Here is a 23,259-nt window from a genome sequence, read left to right as displayed (position 1 = left end):
AACAGTTCATCTCCAAGAATGCAAAAGTCCTGCCTTAATTTTTAGCTGAGAATATACTTGGTATCAGTTCCTTTAGAACTTTAAAACATTTTACAGTTCATTTCTCAGCTTAACTGATTTTTGATTATATGGTTACAAGTCTGCTACTGTGAACCATGTGTGTTATGCTGGTCAGGGTATTACTTTCATTACATTTTCCTATTTATGTTGGAAAAGTCACCATCACGTTTAGTGACTGAGAAATATGGAAAAACCACCCTCAAAGATAGCAAGTTCTCTGTTTCAATTCACTAGTGGAGATGCTGAGTCGCAGAAAGGCACGACAAGAAAACTGTCACACAATTTGTCAAGGCCTTTGTCAAAATTGGACAACACAGACACTCACGCAAACTCAACTCTCACACACATGACCACAGTCTGGCAGCTGGAGCCAGTCTTGTGTGTGAGAGTTGCATTTGCTTGAGTGTGTGTATGTTGTCTAATTTTGACAAAGGCTTTGTTGGCCGAAAGCTAATTGTGTAACAGTCTTTTTGTTGTGCATTTCTGCAACTCATCCTCTCCGCTATATGGCGAGTAGCAACTATACTGGATTTTCCAATTCTTTCAATTCTCTTATTATTGGTACTTTTCTTCTCAATTTTTCACCAATGTTTTGTACACTGTTAACTAAACTTCAGGACCTCTTTGTTTGACCGTTCATTAAACGTGTGTTTTAGCCAGAAGGACTATGTTGTATACTTTTATTCCTGCTGTGAAACTTACTGCCTTTCCTCCACTGCTTTTTTCACATACAGAGAAATAAGCTCGTATACATATATTGTCAATTTAATAAGCTGTCTACTTTTAATTTAATAAGGTGAGCAGGACCTATCAGAGACTTTTAAAATATATTATAATTTTTTTTCCCGCAAGCCCAGCAGTTGGTAAACTGATGTAAGGCTTAAGGAATTGCATACAATCACTACTACAACAATTCGAGTATTGTAACATATAGTTTTGTTTTCAAGAAACTTCAGTATGATTTATGATGATGTACAATATGATGGATGGGCTCCAAGCACAAGGAACCCTTTGATAAAATAATTATGATTATTAATTATAAAGACTGCAAAGTGAAGTGTGCTCACAGTCTCAAAACTCAAAGTGATTTCTCAAAAGTTTTTGACTAATGTGAAGGTTCATTTCTGTACCAAATTCTTTCGCCTCTGTCTGTCTGAAGTTATTTTGAAATTCCAACAAATATTAACAGGTATGAAACACAATTAGTTTAATATTTTTTGGTTTAACATCAGTTTCCACAAACATGAGCTGTAGTGACAGTGATACTGTACATAGTGTCTATTGCAACTTCATTACTTGCATCAGTTTGCTGGTAGATAGTGACAAAAACAAACTTGTACATGTTTGACAGTCTATTAGTTTATGACATTAACGCCTACTTAAATGCTCTCCCACATTCAAGCAATTGCATTCACCAAGTGTTTGTTTTATAACTATCAAACAATAAACACACACATTCACAGAAGGCCTTCCATCTCACGCATGAACTGCATGTAGGCATCATCTTTTGTCTGCTGGCCCGTTGCCGGATTTGGTTTCGGAACTATAGCTTCTGCCCTTGGTTCTGGAAAAGAAAAAGGAAGCCCAGATTGAAATGTTTGTTAACAATTGTTAGACACATTATAACTTGAAGTTAACCAACAGCGTATTTCCATTTGGAATATACCTTTCTATTGAATGACAAGTACAGATATTCCTGGCAATAATGGAACATTGCATGCAGCATCACAACAGCATTTGTTGAAACAGTCAAATGTGTACATTAAAGAATAACACACAGAGCTTAAAGTAACAATAGATAATAGAGAAAAATTGTGATAAATGTGGTGCCATTCACATTGTAACAACTTGAGATGCAATGCCACTGATGAAACTTCAAAACCACTGCTTGCATATAAGCGAACTCTGTTAAAGGGCAGTTTTTGCACAAGACACAATAAAGTGTCTATCACTGGTTTTAATAGTTAATGTGGCAATAAGACACGTTGTTGTTGTTGTTGTTGTTCAGTCCAGCTCTCCATGCTACTCTATACTGTGCAAGCTCCTTCATCTCCCAGTACCTACTGCAACCTACACCCTTCTGAACCTGCTTAGTGTATTCGTCTCTTGGTCTCCCTCTACGATTTTTACCCTCCACGCTGCCCTCCAATGCTAAATTTGTGATCCCTTGATGCCTCAAAACATGTCCTACCAACCGATCCCTTCTTCTGGTCAAGTTGTGCCACAAACTTCTCTTCTCCCCAATCCTATTCAATACCTCCTCATTAGTTATGTGATCTACCCATCTAATCTTCAGCATTCTTCTGTAGCACCACATTTCGAAAGCTTCTATTCTCTTCTTGTCCAAACTATTTATCGTCCATGTTTCACTTCCATACATGGCTACACTCCATACAAATACTTTCAGAAATGACTTCCTGACACTTAAATCTATACTCGATGTTAACAAATTTCTCTTCTTCAGAAACGCTTTCCTTGCCATTGCCAGTCTACATTTTATATCCTCTCTACTTCGACCATCATCAGTTATTTTGCTCCCCAAATAGCAAAACTCCTTTACTACTTTAAGTGTCTCATTTCCTAATCTAATTCCCATGCTGCCCTCCAGTACTAAATTGGTGATCCCTTGATGCCTCAGAACATGTCCTACCAACTGATCCCTTCTTCTAGTCAAGTTGTGCCAGAATTTTCTCTTCTCGCCAATTCTATTCAGTACCTCCTCATTAGTTATGTGATCTACCCATCTAATCTTCAGCCCTGACATTTAAATCTATACTCGATATTAACAAATTTCTCTTCTTCAGAAACGCTTTCCTTGCCATTGCCAGTCTACATTTTATATCCTCTCTACTTCGACCATCATCAGTTATTTTGCTCCCCAAATAGCAAAACTCATTTACTGCATTAAGTGTCTCATTTCCTGTTCTTATTCCCTCAGCATCACCCAACTTAATTAGATTACATTCTATTATCCTCATTTTGCTTTTTTTGATGTTCATCTTATATCCTCCTTTCAAGACACTGTTCATTCCTTTCAGCTGCTCTTCCAGGTCCTTTTCTATCTCTGACAGAATTACAATGTCATCGGCGAACCTCAAAGTTTTTATTTCTTCTCCATGGATTTTAATACCTACTCTGAATTTTTCTTTTGTATCCTTTACTGCTTGCTCACTATACAGTTCGAATATCGGGGATAGGCTACAACCCTGTCTCACGCCCTTCCCAACCACTGCTTCCCTTTCATGTCCCTCGACTCTTATAACTGCCATCTGGTTTCTGTACAAATTGTAAATAGCCTTTCTCTCCCTTTATTTTACCCCTGCCACCTGCAGAATTTGAAAGAGAATATTCCAGTCAACATTGTCAAAAGCTTTCTTTAAGTCTACAAATGCTAGAGACGTAGGTTTGCCTTTCCTTAATCTATCTTCTAAGATAAGTCGTAGGGTCAGTATTGCCTCACGTGTTCCAATATTTCTACGGAATCCAAACTGATCTTCCCCGAGGTCGGCTTCTACGTTTTTCCATTCGTCCGTAAAGAATTCGCGTTTAATATTTTGCAGCGTGACTTATTAAATTGATAGTTTGGTATTTTCACATCTGTCAACACCTGCTTTCTTTGGGATTGGAATTATTACATTCTCCTTGAAGTCTGAGGGTACTTCGCCTGTCTCACAAACCTTGCTCACCAGATGGTAGCATTTTGTCAGGGCTGGCTCTCCCAAGGCTGTCAGTAGTCCTAATGGAATGTTGTCTACTCCCGGGGCCTTGTTTCGACTCAGGTCTTTCAGTGTTCTGTCAAACTCTTCACGCAGTATCATATCTCCCATTTCATCTTCATCTAAAACCTCTGCCATTTCCATAATATTGTCCTCAAGTACATCGCCCTTGCCACAGACCCTCTATATACTCCTTCCACCATTCTGCTTTCCCTCCTTTGCTTAGAACTAGGTTTCCATATGAGCTCTTGATATTCATACAAGTGGTTCTCTTTTCTCCAAAGGTCTCTTTAATTTTGCTGTAGGCAGTATCTATCTTACTCCTAATGAGTTTTGCCTCTATATCCTTACATTTGCCATCTAGCCATCCCTGCTTAGCCATTTTGCAGTTCCTGTCGATCTCATTTTTGAGACGTTTGTATTCCTTTTTGAATGCTTCATTTACTGCATTTTTATATTTTCTCCTTTTATCAATTAAATTCAATATATCTTCTGTCTTGAACCAAGTGTTAGCTATGATTAAGTTATGCTCTGTGCACAATTTTACCAGGCGTCTTCCTGTTTCACTTCATTCCATATTCACCTACTTCATTTCCTTCTCTTCCTTTTCCTACTATCGAATTCCAGTCACCCATGACTATTAAATTTTTGTCTCCCTTCACTATCTGAATAATTTCTTTTATCTCATCTTGTATTTCATCAATGTCTTTGTCATCGGCGGAGCTAGTTGGCATATAAACTTGTACTACTGTGGTAGGTGTGGGCTTCATATCTATCTTGGCCACAACAATGCGTTCACTATGCTGTTTGTAGTAGCTTACCTGCATTCCTATTTTTTTTATTCATTACTAAACCTACTCCTGCATTACCCCTATTTGATTTTGTATTTATAATCCTGTATTCACCTGACCAGAAGTCTTGTTCCTCCTGCCACCGAACTTCACTAATTCCCACTATATCTAACTTTAACCTATCCATTTCCCTTTTTAAATTTTCTAAACTACCTGCCCGATTAAGGGATCTGTCATTCCATGCTCGGATTGGTAGAACGCCAGTTTTCTTTCTCCTGATAACGATGTCCTCCTGAGTAGTCCCTGCCCGGAAATCCGAAGGGGGGACTATTTTACCTCCGGAAAAATTACAACTGTAGTTTCCCTGTGCTTTCAGCCGTTCGCAGTACCAGCACAGCAAGGCCGTTTTGGTTAGTGTTACAAGGCCAGATCAGTCAGTCATCCAGACTGTTGCCCCTCTTCAGGAACCACACGTTTGTCTGGCCTCTCAACAGACACCCCTCCATTGTGGTTGCACCTATGGTACGGCTATCTGTATTGCTGAGGCACGCAAGCCTCCCCACCAACGGCAAGGTCCATGGTTCATGGGGGGAGGCAATAAGACATAAGACGTCATTATTATCACCACCACCACCACCACCACCACCACTACTACTCTACCACCACCACCACCCCCCAGTTGATATTGCTGCTCAACAATGGCCTCCTTTAACCTTTTCCATGCACAAGTCGCAAGCTTTACACACCTCCTTTCAATTCTACTAAATTTACCACTATCCCGATGAAGTCTAATGGAAGCTTGAAACATTGGCATATATATTCTTAAGTACAGTAAGACAGGTTGAGTCAATGCTTCTGTTAGTCAAGGGTTGTTAGTTTCAACCAAATTCACACAGACCTGGTGTCCACAGAAAACATTAGTTTATTTCTTGTTAGAAATAAAATGTTTTTCAAAGTGGAATTTTATGTGCAACTTTGAAGAATAGTCCCAAAGTAAACTATGATACTTGATTTAATAATATGGCCTCCACAACTTATTACACCAGGGAACTTTTGTTTGTCAAATCTGCCTTGCTCAACACGTCCAATCTCATGGTGCACCTGCAACCTCCATATTGTCCGAGTCACACTGGCAGAGTACTGTTTATTCTTTCTGTTTTGCTGTCCCTGTTAATTAACATATTGTTTAACTAAATTTCACATTACACTAATTTCGGACAGTTCCATCAAATGGGCACATAAAAATCCATTGGAAAAAAAAAATTGTGAAACAAATCAGCATTTTCTCTTGACACTGGGTGAACGTGAGGAACAGCGTATTTCCGAAGATTACACTAACACTTTGTTTGGATTTTACAATACTGAGTTGTCTAAATTAGAATGGACCTTGTAGCCCCCAGTATTGGACAATACATTTCTTACAAAACTAATTTAACATACTCATATTTTTGTTGTGCATGTAAAAATGTTATTTACAGCATACTTTCTTTGGCAGGTCAAGAAAATTTCATAATGGAAAATGTTGAGATTATCTGCTTTTGAACAAGTGTTTACTTAACTAAAGTAAGCCACTGGATTATTAAAGTAAGGCCTGTTGACTATGATATTTGAGTCAATAAATTAAGTATAACAAACCTGACACAACTGATCCCTTGACTTCTTTCTTCTTTTTGTCTTCACGTTTAACTCTAAGAGCTGTCGGTAAGAATCTGGTTACATCAGCGCTCAAGTTCCTAAAAGAAGGAAACACAGTTTTCTTTAACAGTACAAAGAAGATCATTGTCATAAGGAAAGAAATTGACAGCAAATCATTAATGCACTTACAGAAAAGGACACAGAAATTTGTACATGTTGATAGTAAAAGATATTACACAAGCTGTTTCTCGTCATATGTGTATGTCTTTATCATTTGCAGGTGCACTACTAATATCAAACAACTTATTTCATGATTAGTGATAGATTCCGTTATGGGAATGACTGTTCACCCCCCCCCCCCCCCCCACACACACACACACGCAGAGAGAGACACACACACACAAATCTAAACTTAACAGTGACCATTTAATTCCCACTTTTAGATCAAATTCTGAATGTCACTAATAATTTATAAAAGCTAAATTCTGTGTAAATGAGGATTAACACATGAGAAGGAAGAGTCTGATGCATGTGGACTAGTAGTGTAATTAGCCAGACAGATTTCCTTTCAACCTAAGGGCAGTCGAAGAACGTGATTTAAGTTCTGGAGCTCCCCACAGTCGCAATATGGCAAGTGTATGAGGTGGAGCCTATAAAGATGATGTCAGTAGCAGCTATTGTTGAATTTTTCAAGCTGGCAATGATTCTCACAAGTCTTGCAGTCCCTATGACAGCCTCCAACCACAACAGTGAGATCTGTGGGAATGCATCACTCTCTCATGTCATTGTCATGCCCTTAATCAAGTAAGGACAGAGTAAGGAAGGGAGGGAGGGAGAGAGAGAGAGAGAGTCAGAGTGAAAATGATTCCCAGTTAAAATCAGTAGACTCTTGCAAATACCTCGGTCCGGGAATTCCCGTTACAAACTTCTAGGACTTACAGAGGGAGGTTATGTAATATTGTGAATAGGAACCCGTGTCCGGAAACATACCATTTTTGTCCTACGATGATTTCAATTCAGATGTGTAAAGCATCGAAATCTGCTGAGGAAAAGATAAAGGTCTCTAGAGTTACTTGGGCACAAAGGATGACGTGTACTGCATCAGATAGTTGATGTCACTGAATGTCTATCGTAATGCATCAGTGCTGTTCTGAACTTAGGGTACGCTGGGTTCTTATTTGTTTTGGAGTAACGTAAGCGCGTAATATACTTTTCCCTGAGGCACTGAAGTCTCTTCTTTATCTACGATAAAGCCCTGACAGTAGTGACAATGTAAGGGAAAATAAGCAGAAGATATGAACTTTAGTTTGGAGGGCACTCAACTTGGATGTTAACCACAGTGCTGTGGTGGTGTAATGGTTAGAATTTCTGCCTAGCAAGAAGACCAGGGTTCGAGTCCCGGCCACAGCACAAATCTTAGCTCGTGCCTCCTGCTTCAATCATCGTCGTAGATAAAGAAGAGACGTAAATGTCTGAGAGAAAAGTATAATTATAAGATCTATAAAGTGTTTCTGAAGAAGAGAAATTTGTTAACATCGAGTATAGATTCAAGTGTCAGGAAGTCGTTTCTGAAAGTATCTGTATGGAGTGTAGCCATGTATGGAAGTGAAACGTGGACGATAAATAGTTTAGACAAGAAGAGAATAGAAGCTTTTGAAATGTGGTGCTACGGAAGAATGCTGAAGATTAGATGGGTAGATCACATAACTAATGAGGAGGTAATGAACAGAACTGGAGAGGAGAAATTTGTGGCACAACTTGACTAGAAGAAGGGATCGGTTGGTAGGGCATATTCTGAGGCCTCGAGGGATCACCAATTTAGTATTGGAAGGCAGCGTGGAGGGTAAAAATCGTAGAGGGAGATCAAGAGATGAATACACTAAACAGATTTAGGAGGATGTAGGTTGCAGTAGTTACTGGGAGATGATGAAGCTTGCACAGGATAGAGTAGCATGGAGAGCTGCATCAAACCAGTCTCTGGACTGAAGATCACAACAACAACAAGATCACCTATGTGAAGTTTGTGTCAGGGAGGGCACTCAACTTTGGTACTTCGTGTGGCTTTTTACTTCTCCCCAATCCCCGTATGGTCCTTCACCCACACAAACGAGACCACCTGGTTTGGTACAGCTCTGATAAACCAGCACCTATTTGATATGTACCACCTAACTTTGTCCTTGCCAATTAAAGGAAGTACTGACATTGTATTAGAAAAAAACCTAAACTCAAAGTATAAGTATTAGGTCTCAACATTCTCTTGGCTCACAAAATATCATATTCGAGAAAACCACTGTGAATAGTATTACTCAAAACAGAGATGAATGCCTCCTTGTGCTACAAGGAAAAGTTAACCTATACGAACTGGCTTATGGATTTCAAGATATGCCCGAGAAAAGATTACTAATGATCAATAATTATGAGGGTGCAACCTTGAGTTTATCCAGTCTCTTGCTAAGCATGCATCCGTAGATAAAGAAATCAAGGATGTACGAGCGGAGAGGTATTGAACCTGCATCTAAACAGATTGATTGTGGTTCAGTAAACTTAATTGTATTATCTCTTTTGTTCTGGACATCCATGCTTTAAATTGCAATCTTTTATACCCTAGGTCTTGGTTTGAATTATTTGGAAGAACAACTTCCTATATACTATAGTTCAAAGTACTGAACATTGCAGTTTGAATTTTAGTTTGGATACAAGTATTGGGACACTTGTTTCTATTTCAGAGATCAGGTACTGGGGACTAAACTATTCCAGAATCTTCAAATTTCCGTATTTGACTCATTTGTGACTAAACTTATTGTGGGTTACCAGAAATAATGATCACCAAATAAATCAAGTAATATCATTGATCTTTAGGCCTCTGCCAAAAATGTTCCAACTACTGAGATGAAGAATAGTGTGTCAGGTGTCAGTACACTGTGAGGTTTACCCATGACTGAAGACAATCTTATGTCGGGTAAACAAGTGCACTGTGGAACAGCTTAAGGGAAATATTGCGAAGGTTGTCTACACTATCCCAAAAAATCTACTATAGCTGAGCATATACTCTAGCGAACAGCCACCAGATCTAGTCTGACGACATTCCTGCTGTGGTTCAGGCAGTGTAATGAAAGAAACCACTGAAATAAAAATCCCAAACAACACAATTAATAGAGACAGTGACCAACAGCTTAGTGTGGCATGGGATTCAGGAATCATGAAGTTGAGGTGGGTGCACCAAATACAGAGGTAACATATGCCCATATATGCCAACATTGTGGACACTTGTGACATCACAGTGGGCACCTGAGCACATAAGGGCATTCTAGCAGCTTATCAGCAGTAATTGGCAATGGTCAAAGATTACTTAATCAAAATTTAGTGGCATTTTAACAACTTGACACATTACTGAATGAATGTTAGTGGCACGTGATGTGTGCATTTTTAAAGAAACTGGAAGTACTGATATGCATAATTTGAGCAGCTATTCGTTTTATGCGTGGCAGCAGGTGCTGTCAAGGGATGATCGTTGTGATTTGGACTGCAAATTTATTTTTCATTCTTAATTTGAAACTGATGTTAAGTTCTTGATCTAGCATCTAATGCAGAGAAGAGACTATTTTGTGTGTCTGGTTATATTTATTTCAGTTGTAGTTTTCTTGTGTTTGTACATAAATGTTTTTGGTGAACAAGCATTTGTTAGTGAGTAAGCTGTTATTTGTAATACAATGTCTGGAATACACTAATGATTGTGCAAACATAAGAACAGTCCTCTTGACTATCACATGTGTCTTTGTTTCCCCATTATCCAGGATCAGGCCCAGTTACGACATTCATGGCACTTCCTATTGTTTGTCTTAGTGAATTAGTTTTCAGTTAATTAATATAAAATAGTTTAGGTACACAAAATATTCAGTCTGTGATGGAAATACCACCATGATTACGTATAGTTTGGTTCTGGTACCATTTGAGCGCTATGGCCAAGATTAATATTGTAGTGTGCTCTCCCATGTGTCTTGAGTTGTCGTTTCCATTGTATGCACAATATTTCTAAGACCGATCCAGCCATCTTCTTCAGGTGCTGCAAATTTAACTGCTGGCTGCCTGTACTCCAGGCAGCAAATACACGTAGCAGCACAACTCATAGCACCGTAAATTTGCATGCATCACAATAATCACAGATTGATTGATCGAGGGGGGGGGGGGTCGATAGACACACAAACAAACACAAACATACACACAAAATTCAAGCTTTCACAACCGACAGTTGCTTCATCAGGAAAGAGGGAAGGAGAGGGAAGGACGAAAGGATGTGGGTTTTAAGGGAGAGGGTAAGGAATCATTCCAATCCCGGGAGCGGAAAGACTTACCTTAGGGGGAAAAAAGGACAGGTATACACTCGCACACACACACACATATCCAACCGCACATACACAGACACAAGCAGACATTTGTAAAGGCAAAGAGTTTCGGCAGAGATGTCAGTCGAGACAGAAGTACAGAGGCAAAGATGTTGTTGAAAGACAGGTGAGGTATGAGCGGCGGCAACTTGAAATTAGTGGAGGTTGAGGCCTGGCGGATAACGAGAAGAGAGGATATACTGAAGAGCAAGTTCCCATCTCCGGAGTTCGGATAGGTTGGTGTTCGTGGGAAGTATCCAGATAACCCGGACGGTGTAACACTGTGCCAAGATGTGCTGGCCGTGCACCAAGGCATGTTTAGCCACAGGGTGATCCTCATTACCAACAAACACTGTCTGCCTGTGTCCATTCATGCGAATGGACAGTTTGTTGCTGGTCATTCCCACATAGAAAGCTATACAGTGTAGGCAGGTCAGTTGGTAAATCACGTGGGTGCTTTCACATGTGGCTCTGCCTTTGATTGTGTACACCTTCCGGGTTACAGGACTGGAGTATGTGGTGGTGGGAGGGTGCATGGGACAGGTTTTACACCGGGGGCAGTTACAAGGGTAGGAGCAGAGATACAACTTCCTCAAATCCTGCCCTGAAATGATATCCATCCTTCATGAAATCCTCCCCACTCCACCAAGAGTGTCTTTCCGCAGTCCACCTAACCTTCGTAACCTCTTAGTTCATCCCTATGAAATCCCCAAACCACCCCCTACCCTCTGGCTCCTACCCTTGTAACTGCCCCCGCTGTAAAACCTGTCCCATGCACCCTCCCACCACCACATACTCCAGTCCTGTAACCCGGAAGGTGTACACAATCAAAGGCAGAGCCACATGTGAAAGCACCCACGTGATTTACCAACTGACCTACCTACACTGTGAAGCTTTCTATGTGGGATGACCAGCAACAAACTGTCCATTCACATGAATGGACACAGGCAGACAGTGTTGGTTGGTAATGAGGATCACCCTGTGGCTAAACATGCCTTGGTGCACGGCCAGCACATCTTGGCACAGTGTTACACTGTCCGGGTTATCTGGATACTTCCCACTAACACCAACTTGTCAGAACTCCGGAGATGGGAACTTGTCCTTCAGTATATCCTGTCTTCTCGTTATCCGCCAGGCCTCAACCTCCGCTAATTTCAAGTTGCCGCCGCTCATACCTCACCTGTCTTTCAACAACATCTTTGCCTCTGTACTTCTGCCTCGACTGAGATCTCTGCCGAAACTCTTTGCCCTTACAAATGTCTGCTTGTGTCTGTGTATGTGCGGTTGGATGTGTGTGTGTGTGTGTGTGTGTGTGTGTGTGTGTGTGTGTGTGTGTGCGCGCGCGCTAGTGTATACCTGTCCTTCTTTCCCCCTAAGGTAAGGTAAGTCTTTCCGCTCCCTGGATTGGAATGACTCCTTACCCTCTCCCTTAAAACCCACATCCTTTCGTCTTTCCCTCTCCTTCCCTCTTTCCTAATGAAGCAACCGTTGGTTGCGAAAGCTTGAATTTTGTGTGTATGTATGTGTGTGTGTCTATCGACCTGCCAGTGGTTTTGTTTGGTAAGTCACATCATCTTGATGTGACTTACCAAACAAAAGCGCTGGCAGGTTGATAGACACACAAACATACACACAAAATTCAAGCTATCGCAACCAACGGTTGCTTCATCAGGAAAGAGGGAAGGAGAGGGAAAGACGAAAGGATGTGGGAAAAACAAAGATGATGTGACTCACCAAATGAAAGCGCTGGCAGGTCGACAGACACACAAACATACACACAAAATTCAAGGTTTCGCAACAAACTGTTGCCTCATCAGGAAAGAGGGAAGGAGAGGGAAAGACGAAAGGATGTGGGTTTTAAGGGAGAGGGTAAGGAGTCATTCCAATCCCGGGAGCGGAAAGACTTACCTTAGGGGGAAAAAAGGACGGGTAAACACTCGCACACACACACATATCCATCCACACATATACATACACAAGCAGACATATTTAAAGACCAATAAGATTACAACAAACTATAAAGTTTACTTAGCTTATCACGTTGAGATGGCTCCAGTTCTTCTTGTCTATGGGTCTGATTCTTGAAGCTGAAAATCTAACATCAGGTTCTCACAGTTGGTTTGAACTAAATAAATTGGAAGATTGTTATTGCAGAATTTTTTATGTAAATATATTTTCCATTCATTTTCTCACATTTTAGTGTATCATACAGTATTTTGATTGTTCACATTAACAAAGCCGAAATTACATTGTTCACACATATTATACAATATGTCTGATCACATCAGAGGCAAGCTTGCGACTCTCACACTCTGCGGAAATACGATATTCCAAAGGGCTTACGATTTTTCTTAACAAATGGATTCCTACTACCTTTTGTTACATTATTAATTTTGATTATTATTTCATAAATGAATCCAGAAATAGACATAGTAAACAGTACAGGATTGCATAATTAATAATAGAAACTTTAAGTGTGCAAATAATTTGTAATTTCAAATTTTTCTAAAAAAATAATTTTAATGGTACATTCAGAACTAGTACTTATTAATTATAACATCAAAACTAAAATATTTTATAAAGTACTTCCTTGTCATAAATTTTATCTTGAAATATAACATACTATGTATAAAGGAAAGACTTACCTTAGGGGGAAAAAAGGACGGGTAAACACTCGCGCGCACACACACACATATCCATCTACACATATACAGACACAAGCAGACATATTTAAAGATTATGACAAGGAAGTACTTTATAAAATATTTTAGTTTTGATGTTATAATTAATAAGTACTAGTTCTGAATGTACCATTAAAATTATTTTTTTAGAAAAATTTGAAATTACAAATTATTTGCACACTTAAAGTTTCTATTATTAATTATGCAATCCTGTACTGTTTACTATGTCTATTTCTGGATTCATTTATGAAATAATAATCAAAATTAATAATGTAACAAAAGGTAGTAGGAATCCATTTGTTAAGAAAAATCGTAAGCCCTTTGGAATATCGTTATTTCCGCAGAGTGTGAGAGTCGCAAGCTTGCCTCTGATGTGATCAGACATATTGTATAATATGTGTGAACAATGTAATTTCGGCTTTGTTAATGTGAACAATCAAAATACTGTATGATACACTAAAATGTGAGAAAATGAATGGAAAATATATTTACATAAAAAATTCTGCAATAACAATCTTCCAATTTATTTAGTTCAAACCAACTGTGAGAACCTGATGTTAGATTTTCAGCTTCAAGAATCAGACCCATAGACAAGAAGAACTGGAGCCATCTCAACGTGATAAGCTAAGTAAACTTTATAGTTTGTTGTAATCTTATTGGTCTTTAAATATGTCTGCTTGTGTCTGTATATGTGTGGATGGATATGTGTGTGTGTGCGAGTGTTTACCCGTCCTTTTTTCCCCCTAAGGTAAGTCTTTCCGCTCCCGGGATTGGAATGACTCCTTACCCTCTCTAAAACCCACATCCTTTCGTCTTTCCCTCTCCTTCCCTCTTTCCTGATGAGGCAACAGTTTGTTGCGAAACCTTGAATTTTGTGTGTATGCTTGTGTTTGTTTGTGTGTCTGTTGACCTGCCAGCACTTTCATTTGGTAAGTCACATCTTCTAGATATATATATGATGTCTTGTATTCAACTGGACAAGAGAGTGTATTGCTCACTGAATGCAACTGATATTGAATGTACAGTTTATGTTATTACTTGCATATTCATGTAAGAACAGGCTTTTAGGAGCAGAATAACAGGATGTGCCCCGAAATAACATCTGTTGGATTTACAGCAAACTACAAAGCGTGCTGAAATTCTGCCAAAAGGGCTAGTGTCAAATGGGCAGTGAAGTCCTTTACTGTACTCTGAAACACAGATGGCTACATTTACAGAAAACTATAGAGTCAGGAGTGGGCCTTATGAAAAGGATGACATCAAATTGATAACAAAGTTGTGCACTGCATGTTGAAATACTACGTGTTGGGTTTAGAGCAACTAAATCAATTAACAACCGCTCCAAGGTGCCAGGAAACGGCTGCCAAATTAGGGAATAGTATGGAAATGTCAATTTAAATTTTAAAAAAAATGGTGTTGCTACCATCTAAAGCAGGCATTAATGGCCACATAATGAATTACATATTATGAATAAAATTCCTTAGAGTCAAATAGAACATGTTAAAATTGAGTTGACACACGAATAAATTGCTGAAGAAGTTTGGTAATGTATTACACAATCGTTAAAAATGGAGGATTTGTGATTGCACAGGCATTTTTAAAGTGATTAATGTGGAATTCATATTCACCTACTTTTTGGCTTGCTGGCTCTGCTCTTACAGCTACTAACTTCATTTGAAAAATTTGGTTCTTTTATGCATCATCTCATCTCTGGCAAACAGCTTCATGCTAAATATATCTCAATGATTGTAGATTTAGCTTATATTTCATAGCTGATGGGCACAAATTCTTAATGTAATTTTGGTACCCCCTTTGAAAAAAGGAAAACTTAAAATAAGCTTCCAGTCCTTTCTTGGCTTTATGGAACCAACAGAGAACTTTTCGCCTCAAATCCCTGAAGAAACAATGCCTAATTCACAAAGAATACCATTGCAACTGGTCAAACGTCTAGCAATTGCAGAGAGGTAGTAAATTGGATTAACAGACCCTTTACACACGAACCAACTGATATAACAGGATAAAATTGAGCAAATTAAAGAGCAAAAAGTAATCTTAAGGTATCAAAAATTTGTGATACAAAATCTTCATTATAGTTGGTAGCTGTGCATGGTGGTAGTTTACTATCATGAACACAGATGCTTAACTACACAAATGTGTAAGCTGTTTGTGAAGCAGAATCCTAGTAGCTTGATTCATTGTCTGGCAATCATAATACTGGAAGCAATAAGTTATCACTATAAATTACAACTTCCACTTGAATTAATATCTGGCTGTGTCACTGTTCTTTTCAGTTCTAGGTGACACATTGATGTGAAGTATACAACATATCATTTGAACAGTTTGCATAATTAAATTAATTTTTGCTGTAAGATTATTGAAAAACTTTTTTTTTTTTTTTTTTTTTTTTTTTTTTTTTTTTTTTTTTTTTTTTGCTTGGTCAATGCTTCACACAGAATTTGAATATATGACACTGTGCAATCAATGATAGCGATTGTCTTACTTGAACAGCACTTTTAATTAATATAAAATATGATATCAGCTTCATGGTGTTAATGCATATCACATATATTTCCTGTTACTAACTCACAGTTTGGAAAGCACAAGGTTGTATTTAAAGTAGGAAGATATCAGAGGGTCTCACCTGATCTGTGGCTTGGCCTCGATTGTCGCTCCTTGCGGTTTCTTGGGATCTGCTGCACCTCCCTGTGCTCCTGCAGCCCCACCTGCCCTGTTGATCAGCTGAGGTGCAGCAGTGAGTACGTTGGGCGTTGCAGCCACGGCAGGTGGAGGAGCTCCCGGAGGGGGAGCTGCAGATACTGGTACACTAACGGCACCCAACTGACCTGCTGTCGGTGGTGGCAGCCCTGCCATGCCGGGCAAACCCATACGCGGTGGCAGCACTGTTGGAGGTCGCAGCAGTCTAGGCGGCAGTCCTGTGTGGCATGCAGGGATAATTAAAGAGTGATCTGAAAGCATTATTATGTTTGCCAACATGTCTTTGAGTATAAATCTTAAATACTTCAACATGTGTGGGCCTCAGTATGTAAAACCAGACTCTACTTAAATTTCTTGTAGAAATTACAGTGAAGTATCAAGTCAACCCTCCATTATTGTAGTTAATGTGAAAGCTCTGTGGTCTTCAATATCTGAGCTTTGATTTAATGACACCCGTTTTAACAAAACATGTTAATACTGGGAATGTTTTACATTTTTAAACACAAGTTTAAACATTTTATTTATTTACTTAACTTAGTTACTTTTTTGGCAAAAAAATAGAATAGAAGAGACCAACTTTCGTTAGTCTCATTTATTGTGCTGCAGCCTGCATGATATCAAAGTTCCCACTCTGTGCAATCAAATAGTACATGGCATTGCAAATTTTATATTAAATTTCTTAACTATGCTTAATTTCTTCGAGAAAAGGTTATTTTTATGTTGGAACAAATGGTGCATTTGCTTGTAAACATAACAGCAGTGTTCACACAAATGACAACACACAATATCAACGGCCAACAAGATCACTTAAATTTTGTAGCCTGTCTTCTCTGCTCACAGATACCACTAAAATGTTATAAGAATAAGTGGGATAAGAGTCAATCAAGCACACCTCACTGCAAGAAATTGCAAAAATTATTTGCTTTTTGAATGAGAAAGACAGTGTCAAGAATATTCAGAACATATTTGTGTCCCAGCTAAAATTCCGTGGGAAACAGAATTCAAGAAAGGGACTGTCCCATTTTCTTTACGGGACGAATTCCAGTCAGCAGGAGTGCTTCTACTGTTTACTGACAACAGAGAAACAGGCGACAATGAAATTAAATTATTCTGCATAGTCGTTCTCTCATAGCACAGTTACGTTGAGTAATCTGAGTTGAAAAGCTTTGTGCTCATGTGCGGTGTAGAACGACTGGAACTGGACACAGTCTTTCTTTCCTTTCACAAACTTTTTTCTTTTGTTTCGACTGTTGGTTGACAATTTTGTAAGTGCCTTATCATGAATAACAGTGAAAAAAGCAAGCGTGCAAAATTAAGTGGGGCAGCATTTCAGAAATTATCGAAGGAAAGGCAAGAATGAGAAGCCAATGCTCTAAAAATGCTTTGCGGAGTAGATAAATTGTTTGTAAAAAATGTTGTTAGTTCGACTTCGAGTTCAAGTATTAGGGATGGTATATTTCTGGCACTGCAGCTGTTGTAAAAGAAGTAAATACAGACGAAACAAAAGCTAAAAATGAAGAAAAGCAAATTGTTCCTGATTTCAAGTTTCACAAAAAAGTAAGTGTTGAGTCAGACATTACAAAAAGAAATAACCTTGTTAGTGGTGATCCTGCAGAATGGTGTGTCGATGACTCAACAATCGACATTCTCTTACAACATGGCATTAATCAAAATTGTAACGGTGATTTTTCTAATTTAAGAAGATCAATAGGGAAAACCAGATATTTTACTGTAAACTTTTAAATGGTGAATCAGCTTTGCACGATTTTCTAGTATATTCCTGTAGCACAGGTGCTGTTTTTTGTGTACCATGTAAATTGTTTGGAGGCAAGGCTGCAACATCTACTAATGGTATTGCAGATTGGAAAAATATTTCTAATATTTTATCTAATCATGAGAATTGACTTGAAAACAAAAATTCTGAGTTATCACTCATAACAAGAAAAAAGTCACTTGGAACAATAGATAACCATTTCGAGTCATATGTTGAGACAGAAAAAATGTACTGGTGCAGTGTGTTGAAAAGGGTGTTTGCAGTAGTGAAGAAGCTAACATGTCGTGGACTTCCCCTAAGTGACACGTTGAAAGATTCTATTCATCACACAATGATCAATTTATATGTGTCTTGATCTTATAGCCGAGTTTGATCCTTTTCTCGCAGAGCACATTGAACGATATGGAAATCCAGGGCAGGGACATACAAGTTATCTTTCTTCAACAATCTGTGATGACATAATAGAGCTTTTTTCTGGATGAATAAAAATTATCGTAAATGAAATAAAACAGGTCGAATATTTCTCAATAACAGTAGATTCTGCTGCGGACATTTCACATATTGATCAATTATCTTTCATATTGAGATATGTGAATGAGAATGGTGAACCTGTTGAGCGTTTCCTTCTGATTTTACCAAAACCCAGGACATTAAGTCCGAAAACTTGGATGAGGCTGTACTAAAAGTCCTGTAAGCTGTTGTCGGGAAGCATGTTCATTTTGCAATGTAGTGCAAAACCTTTATAATTTTTTCTCTGCTTCTACACAGCACTGGGATAAACTTCTTTCTTTCATGAAACCAGGAAGCAAAATGGTAAAAAGTTTATCAAAAACATGTGAGGCAGGAAGAGAGGAAGCGTGTGTAAGTCTATTTGAAAACTGGGAGGGCATTATCAATGCCCTCATGCATATTGCCAATATGAAATGAGGTTTCAGCTTTACTGAATCAATTCAGCAGACTAGAAACAGTATTCATGATGACAGTTTGGAAGGACATAGTCTAGAGATTTAATAGTGTAAATCTGAAATTGCAAAGTGTAAATATTGGTACTAAAATAGTCCGTGTATTATATGAATCACTTGTAGGATTTATTGCATCTATTCGTGGTGTGTTCAACTATTATGAAAATAAATCCATAGAGATTGTGACTGATATAGACTATGAATGCACCTATAAAAGCTCACGGAAACGCAAACTTCGTGATGACGAAGAAGTGGACTCTAAAAAAGTTTATCTGACTGGAAGGGAAACATTTGGAGTACTCAACAACTTGTACGCCAAATTAACGAGGAGAAAGTAAAGCTATAACACACTGTTGGACCGGATGCATATTCTAGGTGTCTACTGAAATGTTATATTTATCGCAGGAATATACATTACAGTTCATGTTTCCGAATGTTGACATTGTTCTTAGAATATTTCTATGTATGGCACTTACAAATTGTTCAGCAGAACGCTCATTTTCGGCTCTTAAAAAACTGAAATTATATCTATGTTCTACATTGTCTGAGGAGAGATTGAACGCCTTGTCCCTTCTTCCCATCGAAGTCTGCCATCAAAGCCAGACACAAACTTTCCTGACTAGTGAGTTTGTTCATTTATTCATATTAGTTTCAAAAATTTAAGATTATAATGTGATTTTTATTATAACTTGGAGCACTTTCATTGGATTTACAAACTACGTATTGTGTGTTTATTTTACACTTGCTGATGGCAGAATGCTAAACAATACCTGAACGACCCAGCCACTCGGCACTGTACAGTCAAGTCATTCTGATACTGTAGTATGTCACAACTGATACGTATAGCAGGTGTCTGCTGAAATGTTATAGTTATGTAAAAGCTTTGTTAATACCGTTAGAAAGAGCTATGGTGAGAGCAGTAGCTGCAGTACAAAACTGTTCAGCCCTTACATGGATTAAAGGTATTGTGTAATGCTTTACACATTAACTATTAGATTATAAAACAAATTTGATTTTTCCACACTAGTCTGTAAAATTATGTAATAGTAAACACAGTTCTGTGTTTGTTCGTCTGTATTTAGTTATTAGGTCATGCACTGAAATCTCTATTTCATTTTCATTTCTTACACTTTCGTGTCACGTATTAATACCGATCGTGTCTTGTTTTTATCTGCTACACATTCAAGTTATTAGATCATAAAACGACAGTTTGATTTTTATTTTGAATGCATCTCTGTAAAAGTATGTATTAATTTCTAATGTATGAAACGATCGCTTCAATTTTGAGATTTAACACTACATTTTTATTTTCTTTTTCAACGGTTTCACGTTAAAAAAAAAACTGTTGTCTCCCACACGCTCTGGCATAAAAGAAAAGTTATTTTCCTTGTGTTCATTTCTGTTGTCTCTCGACAGAAGAAGTGTTAACAAAATGAAGTTTGTTTTATTCTGCTGCCGTACACCAAGCACAGTTCAGGAACCATCTTACATTCTGATTGAGTGCAACTAGACAGCTCTGTGTCCTTCAGAATAATGAATGGCAGAGAACAGAAACAGCTCATAGTGCTCCCACCCAAAACGGCAATTGTGAAGTGATCGGGTAATGGTTATGATTTAAAACTTTTTTTATAATATGGTGTACCTAAGGGTGTGAAATTTTTAAATTCGCCACTGGTCACATGTGGAGGTGCTGGAGTAGAGGTCCTTCTTCATTGAAAAAGAAACTGAGCATCACTTTTCCACCTTTCAGGTCAGAGTGGGCTTTCTTCTTGGATGAGGAGAGCTGGGTGGCTGCCACTCAATGCTTAGCCATTTAGGGGCAGGGTCGAAGTGGTGACACACCATTTCATCACATGCCACAATCTGGACAATTAAATCCATTCCTCCTTGCTCCACATATCTCGACAGATGGTCAGGCAAACACCCACTGTCACAGTCTCCTAATTCTCTGGAACATGCTTGGGCACCCACTGTGCTATAACGAAGCTTCTTGTTAATTATGTAAGGCACAAATCATTTTCTTATCACCAGTTCAACAGCAATGTCACATATGAGTCATTCCATTTTTGTAAAATTTGCTGTGTTCACTGCACATGACCAAATCACAGAATTTTGGCACAAGTAAGGCAAGAGTAACAGTCACTCGAAGTTCACATATTTATTGATAAAAAGGTGGTGGTATAATATAGCACAGTAAGTTACTACAGTCAACAGGCTGATAGCAAGCATTTATAATATATAAAGTCACACACTAATCAAGCAATGGAAAATCAAGGATGGAATGTAACATATGAAAAGGAAAGTCGCTGCTCACCATATGGCAGAGAGGCTGAATCACAGATGGGTACAACCAACAGACATGTTTAAGGCATTCTGATATTATAACAAAGGAAATGTGATCAATTGCACCACGCTTTACTGTATGTCTATAATAAAAAACAAATGGATGAAAACCCATGCACCTCAGCTTACAGGACAAATGCATAATTTTCTGTAAAATCACATATTGCAATGTATTGATTGTTACCAAGTGTCTCTTTCGGATGTTGTAGAAATTCAGACTGTCGGGTGACTATCAAGAAATGCAACAAAAGCTTTTTTAATTTGTCTGAAAGGTTTTCCAAGAAGTCTTCCATGCACAATACACATATCTGGAGAGCTGTTCTACCTACACATGTCCACAGTTTACATGTTATGTCATCAATTCCATTTTCATCAAACAACTCTTGCAGGTGTGTCATGATAGAATGTGTACCTGGACAATTTTCACATGAGGATTAGAGCATTTTGGCTGTGCAGGATTACAAATCCAACCAAGACAGTGTTTATAAGTGCTATGTTGACAGTGTGCATCATGTGCCAACTCTTTTAATCTGGAACCTTTCAACAGGAACTTCACGTTTTTGTGAATACTGTGAACCCACACACTATGGGTGGCAGCTGCACCAGCCAAAACACAGTTGGGTCACAACTGGCAGATTTTTGATAATCCTGTTTTCGGTCCTGGGTGTCCGCCTTTGAATGCTTGATACAGTCCATGCGGGTTTCCCAACAGTAGTCACTTCCTCTATGAATCCTGGAACCATTTTCCCCGACAAAAACAATATCCTTCTTCCTAGGCAAACAGCGGCTTATATTGTCTCTGTTGTAGAATTCTATGATACCATTCACAGTTTGTTCACTTAAGATACATTTAGGTCTTGGACATGGAAGCCACTAAGATATTACATTCTTTGACTAATTGGTTTAATTTTCTCACTAAGTAGTTAGAGGCTCCAAAATTCATTTTCAATCCTTTGAATGCTCCAACTTTTTGGACGAAGTGTCAGAATTTAGACCTTCTCACTGCTTCTGGTGCTAGTACTGAATCTCTCTTTCACTTGCATCATCATTTCAGATTCAACATTTGCTTCATGATCTGCATTTTCTTCCACACTAGGTACATATTTACTTCGGAATACTGCGGACACTTGCTTGAACTTTTTCTGTGCGTATTTTCTCTCCCGGTCTCTTCTTGTCCAGTGGGACTTGCCAAGGTACCAAACTATCACTTAATGCATCTAAAGCAATTTTTCAGGCTACAGATGTGTCTGACTCGTCTGAGGAGCTATGCAGGTTTGTGGTTTCCACTCGTTTCAATGTTGTTGGAACAGCCACAGACCCTGTACCTGAGATAATTTTTTTTCTACATTTATCACATATTTTGTAGTTAGTCATTATGACACCGATCATATCAACCATCCACATTTGCACTTTACATAGATTTTTCTTGTATCTGTTGTGTCCATGTTCCTAGAATGGATTATAGCCATAGCCATACATGATCTTCTCAAACTCCATCTTCATGGCAGATGTGTATAATTTCAACGCACTATGTATTTTGCAGCAACTACCTGTCTACACGTAGCAGCCACATTGCAATCCAATATTTGATAGCTTGACATTGGAGTGCCTACATTGTTACCTTACTGTGCACTGTTATAATACCAGCTCTTTAATAATAAACTTGTTTTTTCAGTGCTTTGTGTCATATTGTTGGTATCTGAAAACAATTGATTTTGCATTAATGCAACATGTTGCTGTACCTATTACTATACATCTCCTAATCTCATTGACATCCTAACCTGATTTTTTACTACGTTGTATAGTGTAACAAGAAGAAGCAAATATAACTTTTTCATCAGTTTTGGAGGTGACATGTTTTGTGATATTCAAGGTCAAAAGTCAAGGTCACTGACCTTAATTGTGTACATTCTTTGAATATGACAAAATTGCATACCATTGGAAAGCTAGCTTCAGACCTTACCAAAATTACATGGTTCACTGTTCTATCTTTATTAGAACAGAAGATACAGCCATTTTTGTCAGCAGTGTTTGTCAAATTTTCCACGCATTTTTAGGACTTCGAGTGGCCATTCCTCTTTGTCTTACTTGTGCTAAATTCTGTGATTTGGTATTTTTCATTCCCTTGTCATGTGCAATGAACACACCAAATTTTATGAAAATCGAAGAGGGTCAGGTTAAAAATTGTACTTTTCTGTGT

The 23,259-nt window shown here is 38.4% G+C and overlaps 1 protein-coding gene across 1 annotated transcript in view; it reads right to left on the bottom strand.

Moving 5' to 3' along the window:
• Nucleotides 1-1,250: 1,250 nt before the first annotated feature.
• The window catches only part of LOC126251892 (WW domain-binding protein 11), a 102,669-nt gene continuing 80,660 nt past the window's right edge, over nt 1,251-23,259 (bottom strand). The window contains exons 7-9 of the mRNA XM_049952603.1: nt 15,907-16,198; nt 6,203-6,300; nt 1,251-1,624 (exon numbers count right to left, since the gene is read on the bottom strand). Of these exons, the coding sequence (XP_049808560.1) occupies nt 1,518-1,624; nt 6,203-6,300; nt 15,907-16,198 (497 nt within the window). The 3' untranslated portion in view covers nt 1,251-1,517. The remainder of the gene's footprint in view (nt 1,625-6,202; nt 6,301-15,906; nt 16,199-23,259) is intronic.

This window comes from Schistocerca nitens, chromosome 4 (assembly GCF_023898315.1).
Source record: "Schistocerca nitens isolate TAMUIC-IGC-003100 chromosome 4, iqSchNite1.1, whole genome shotgun sequence".
In the NCBI taxonomy this organism is placed as follows: Eukaryota; Metazoa; Arthropoda; class Insecta; order Orthoptera; family Acrididae; genus Schistocerca; species Schistocerca nitens.
The sequence above is the reverse complement of the archived record's forward strand: the minus strand, read 5'-3'. Positions and strand labels throughout refer to the sequence as shown.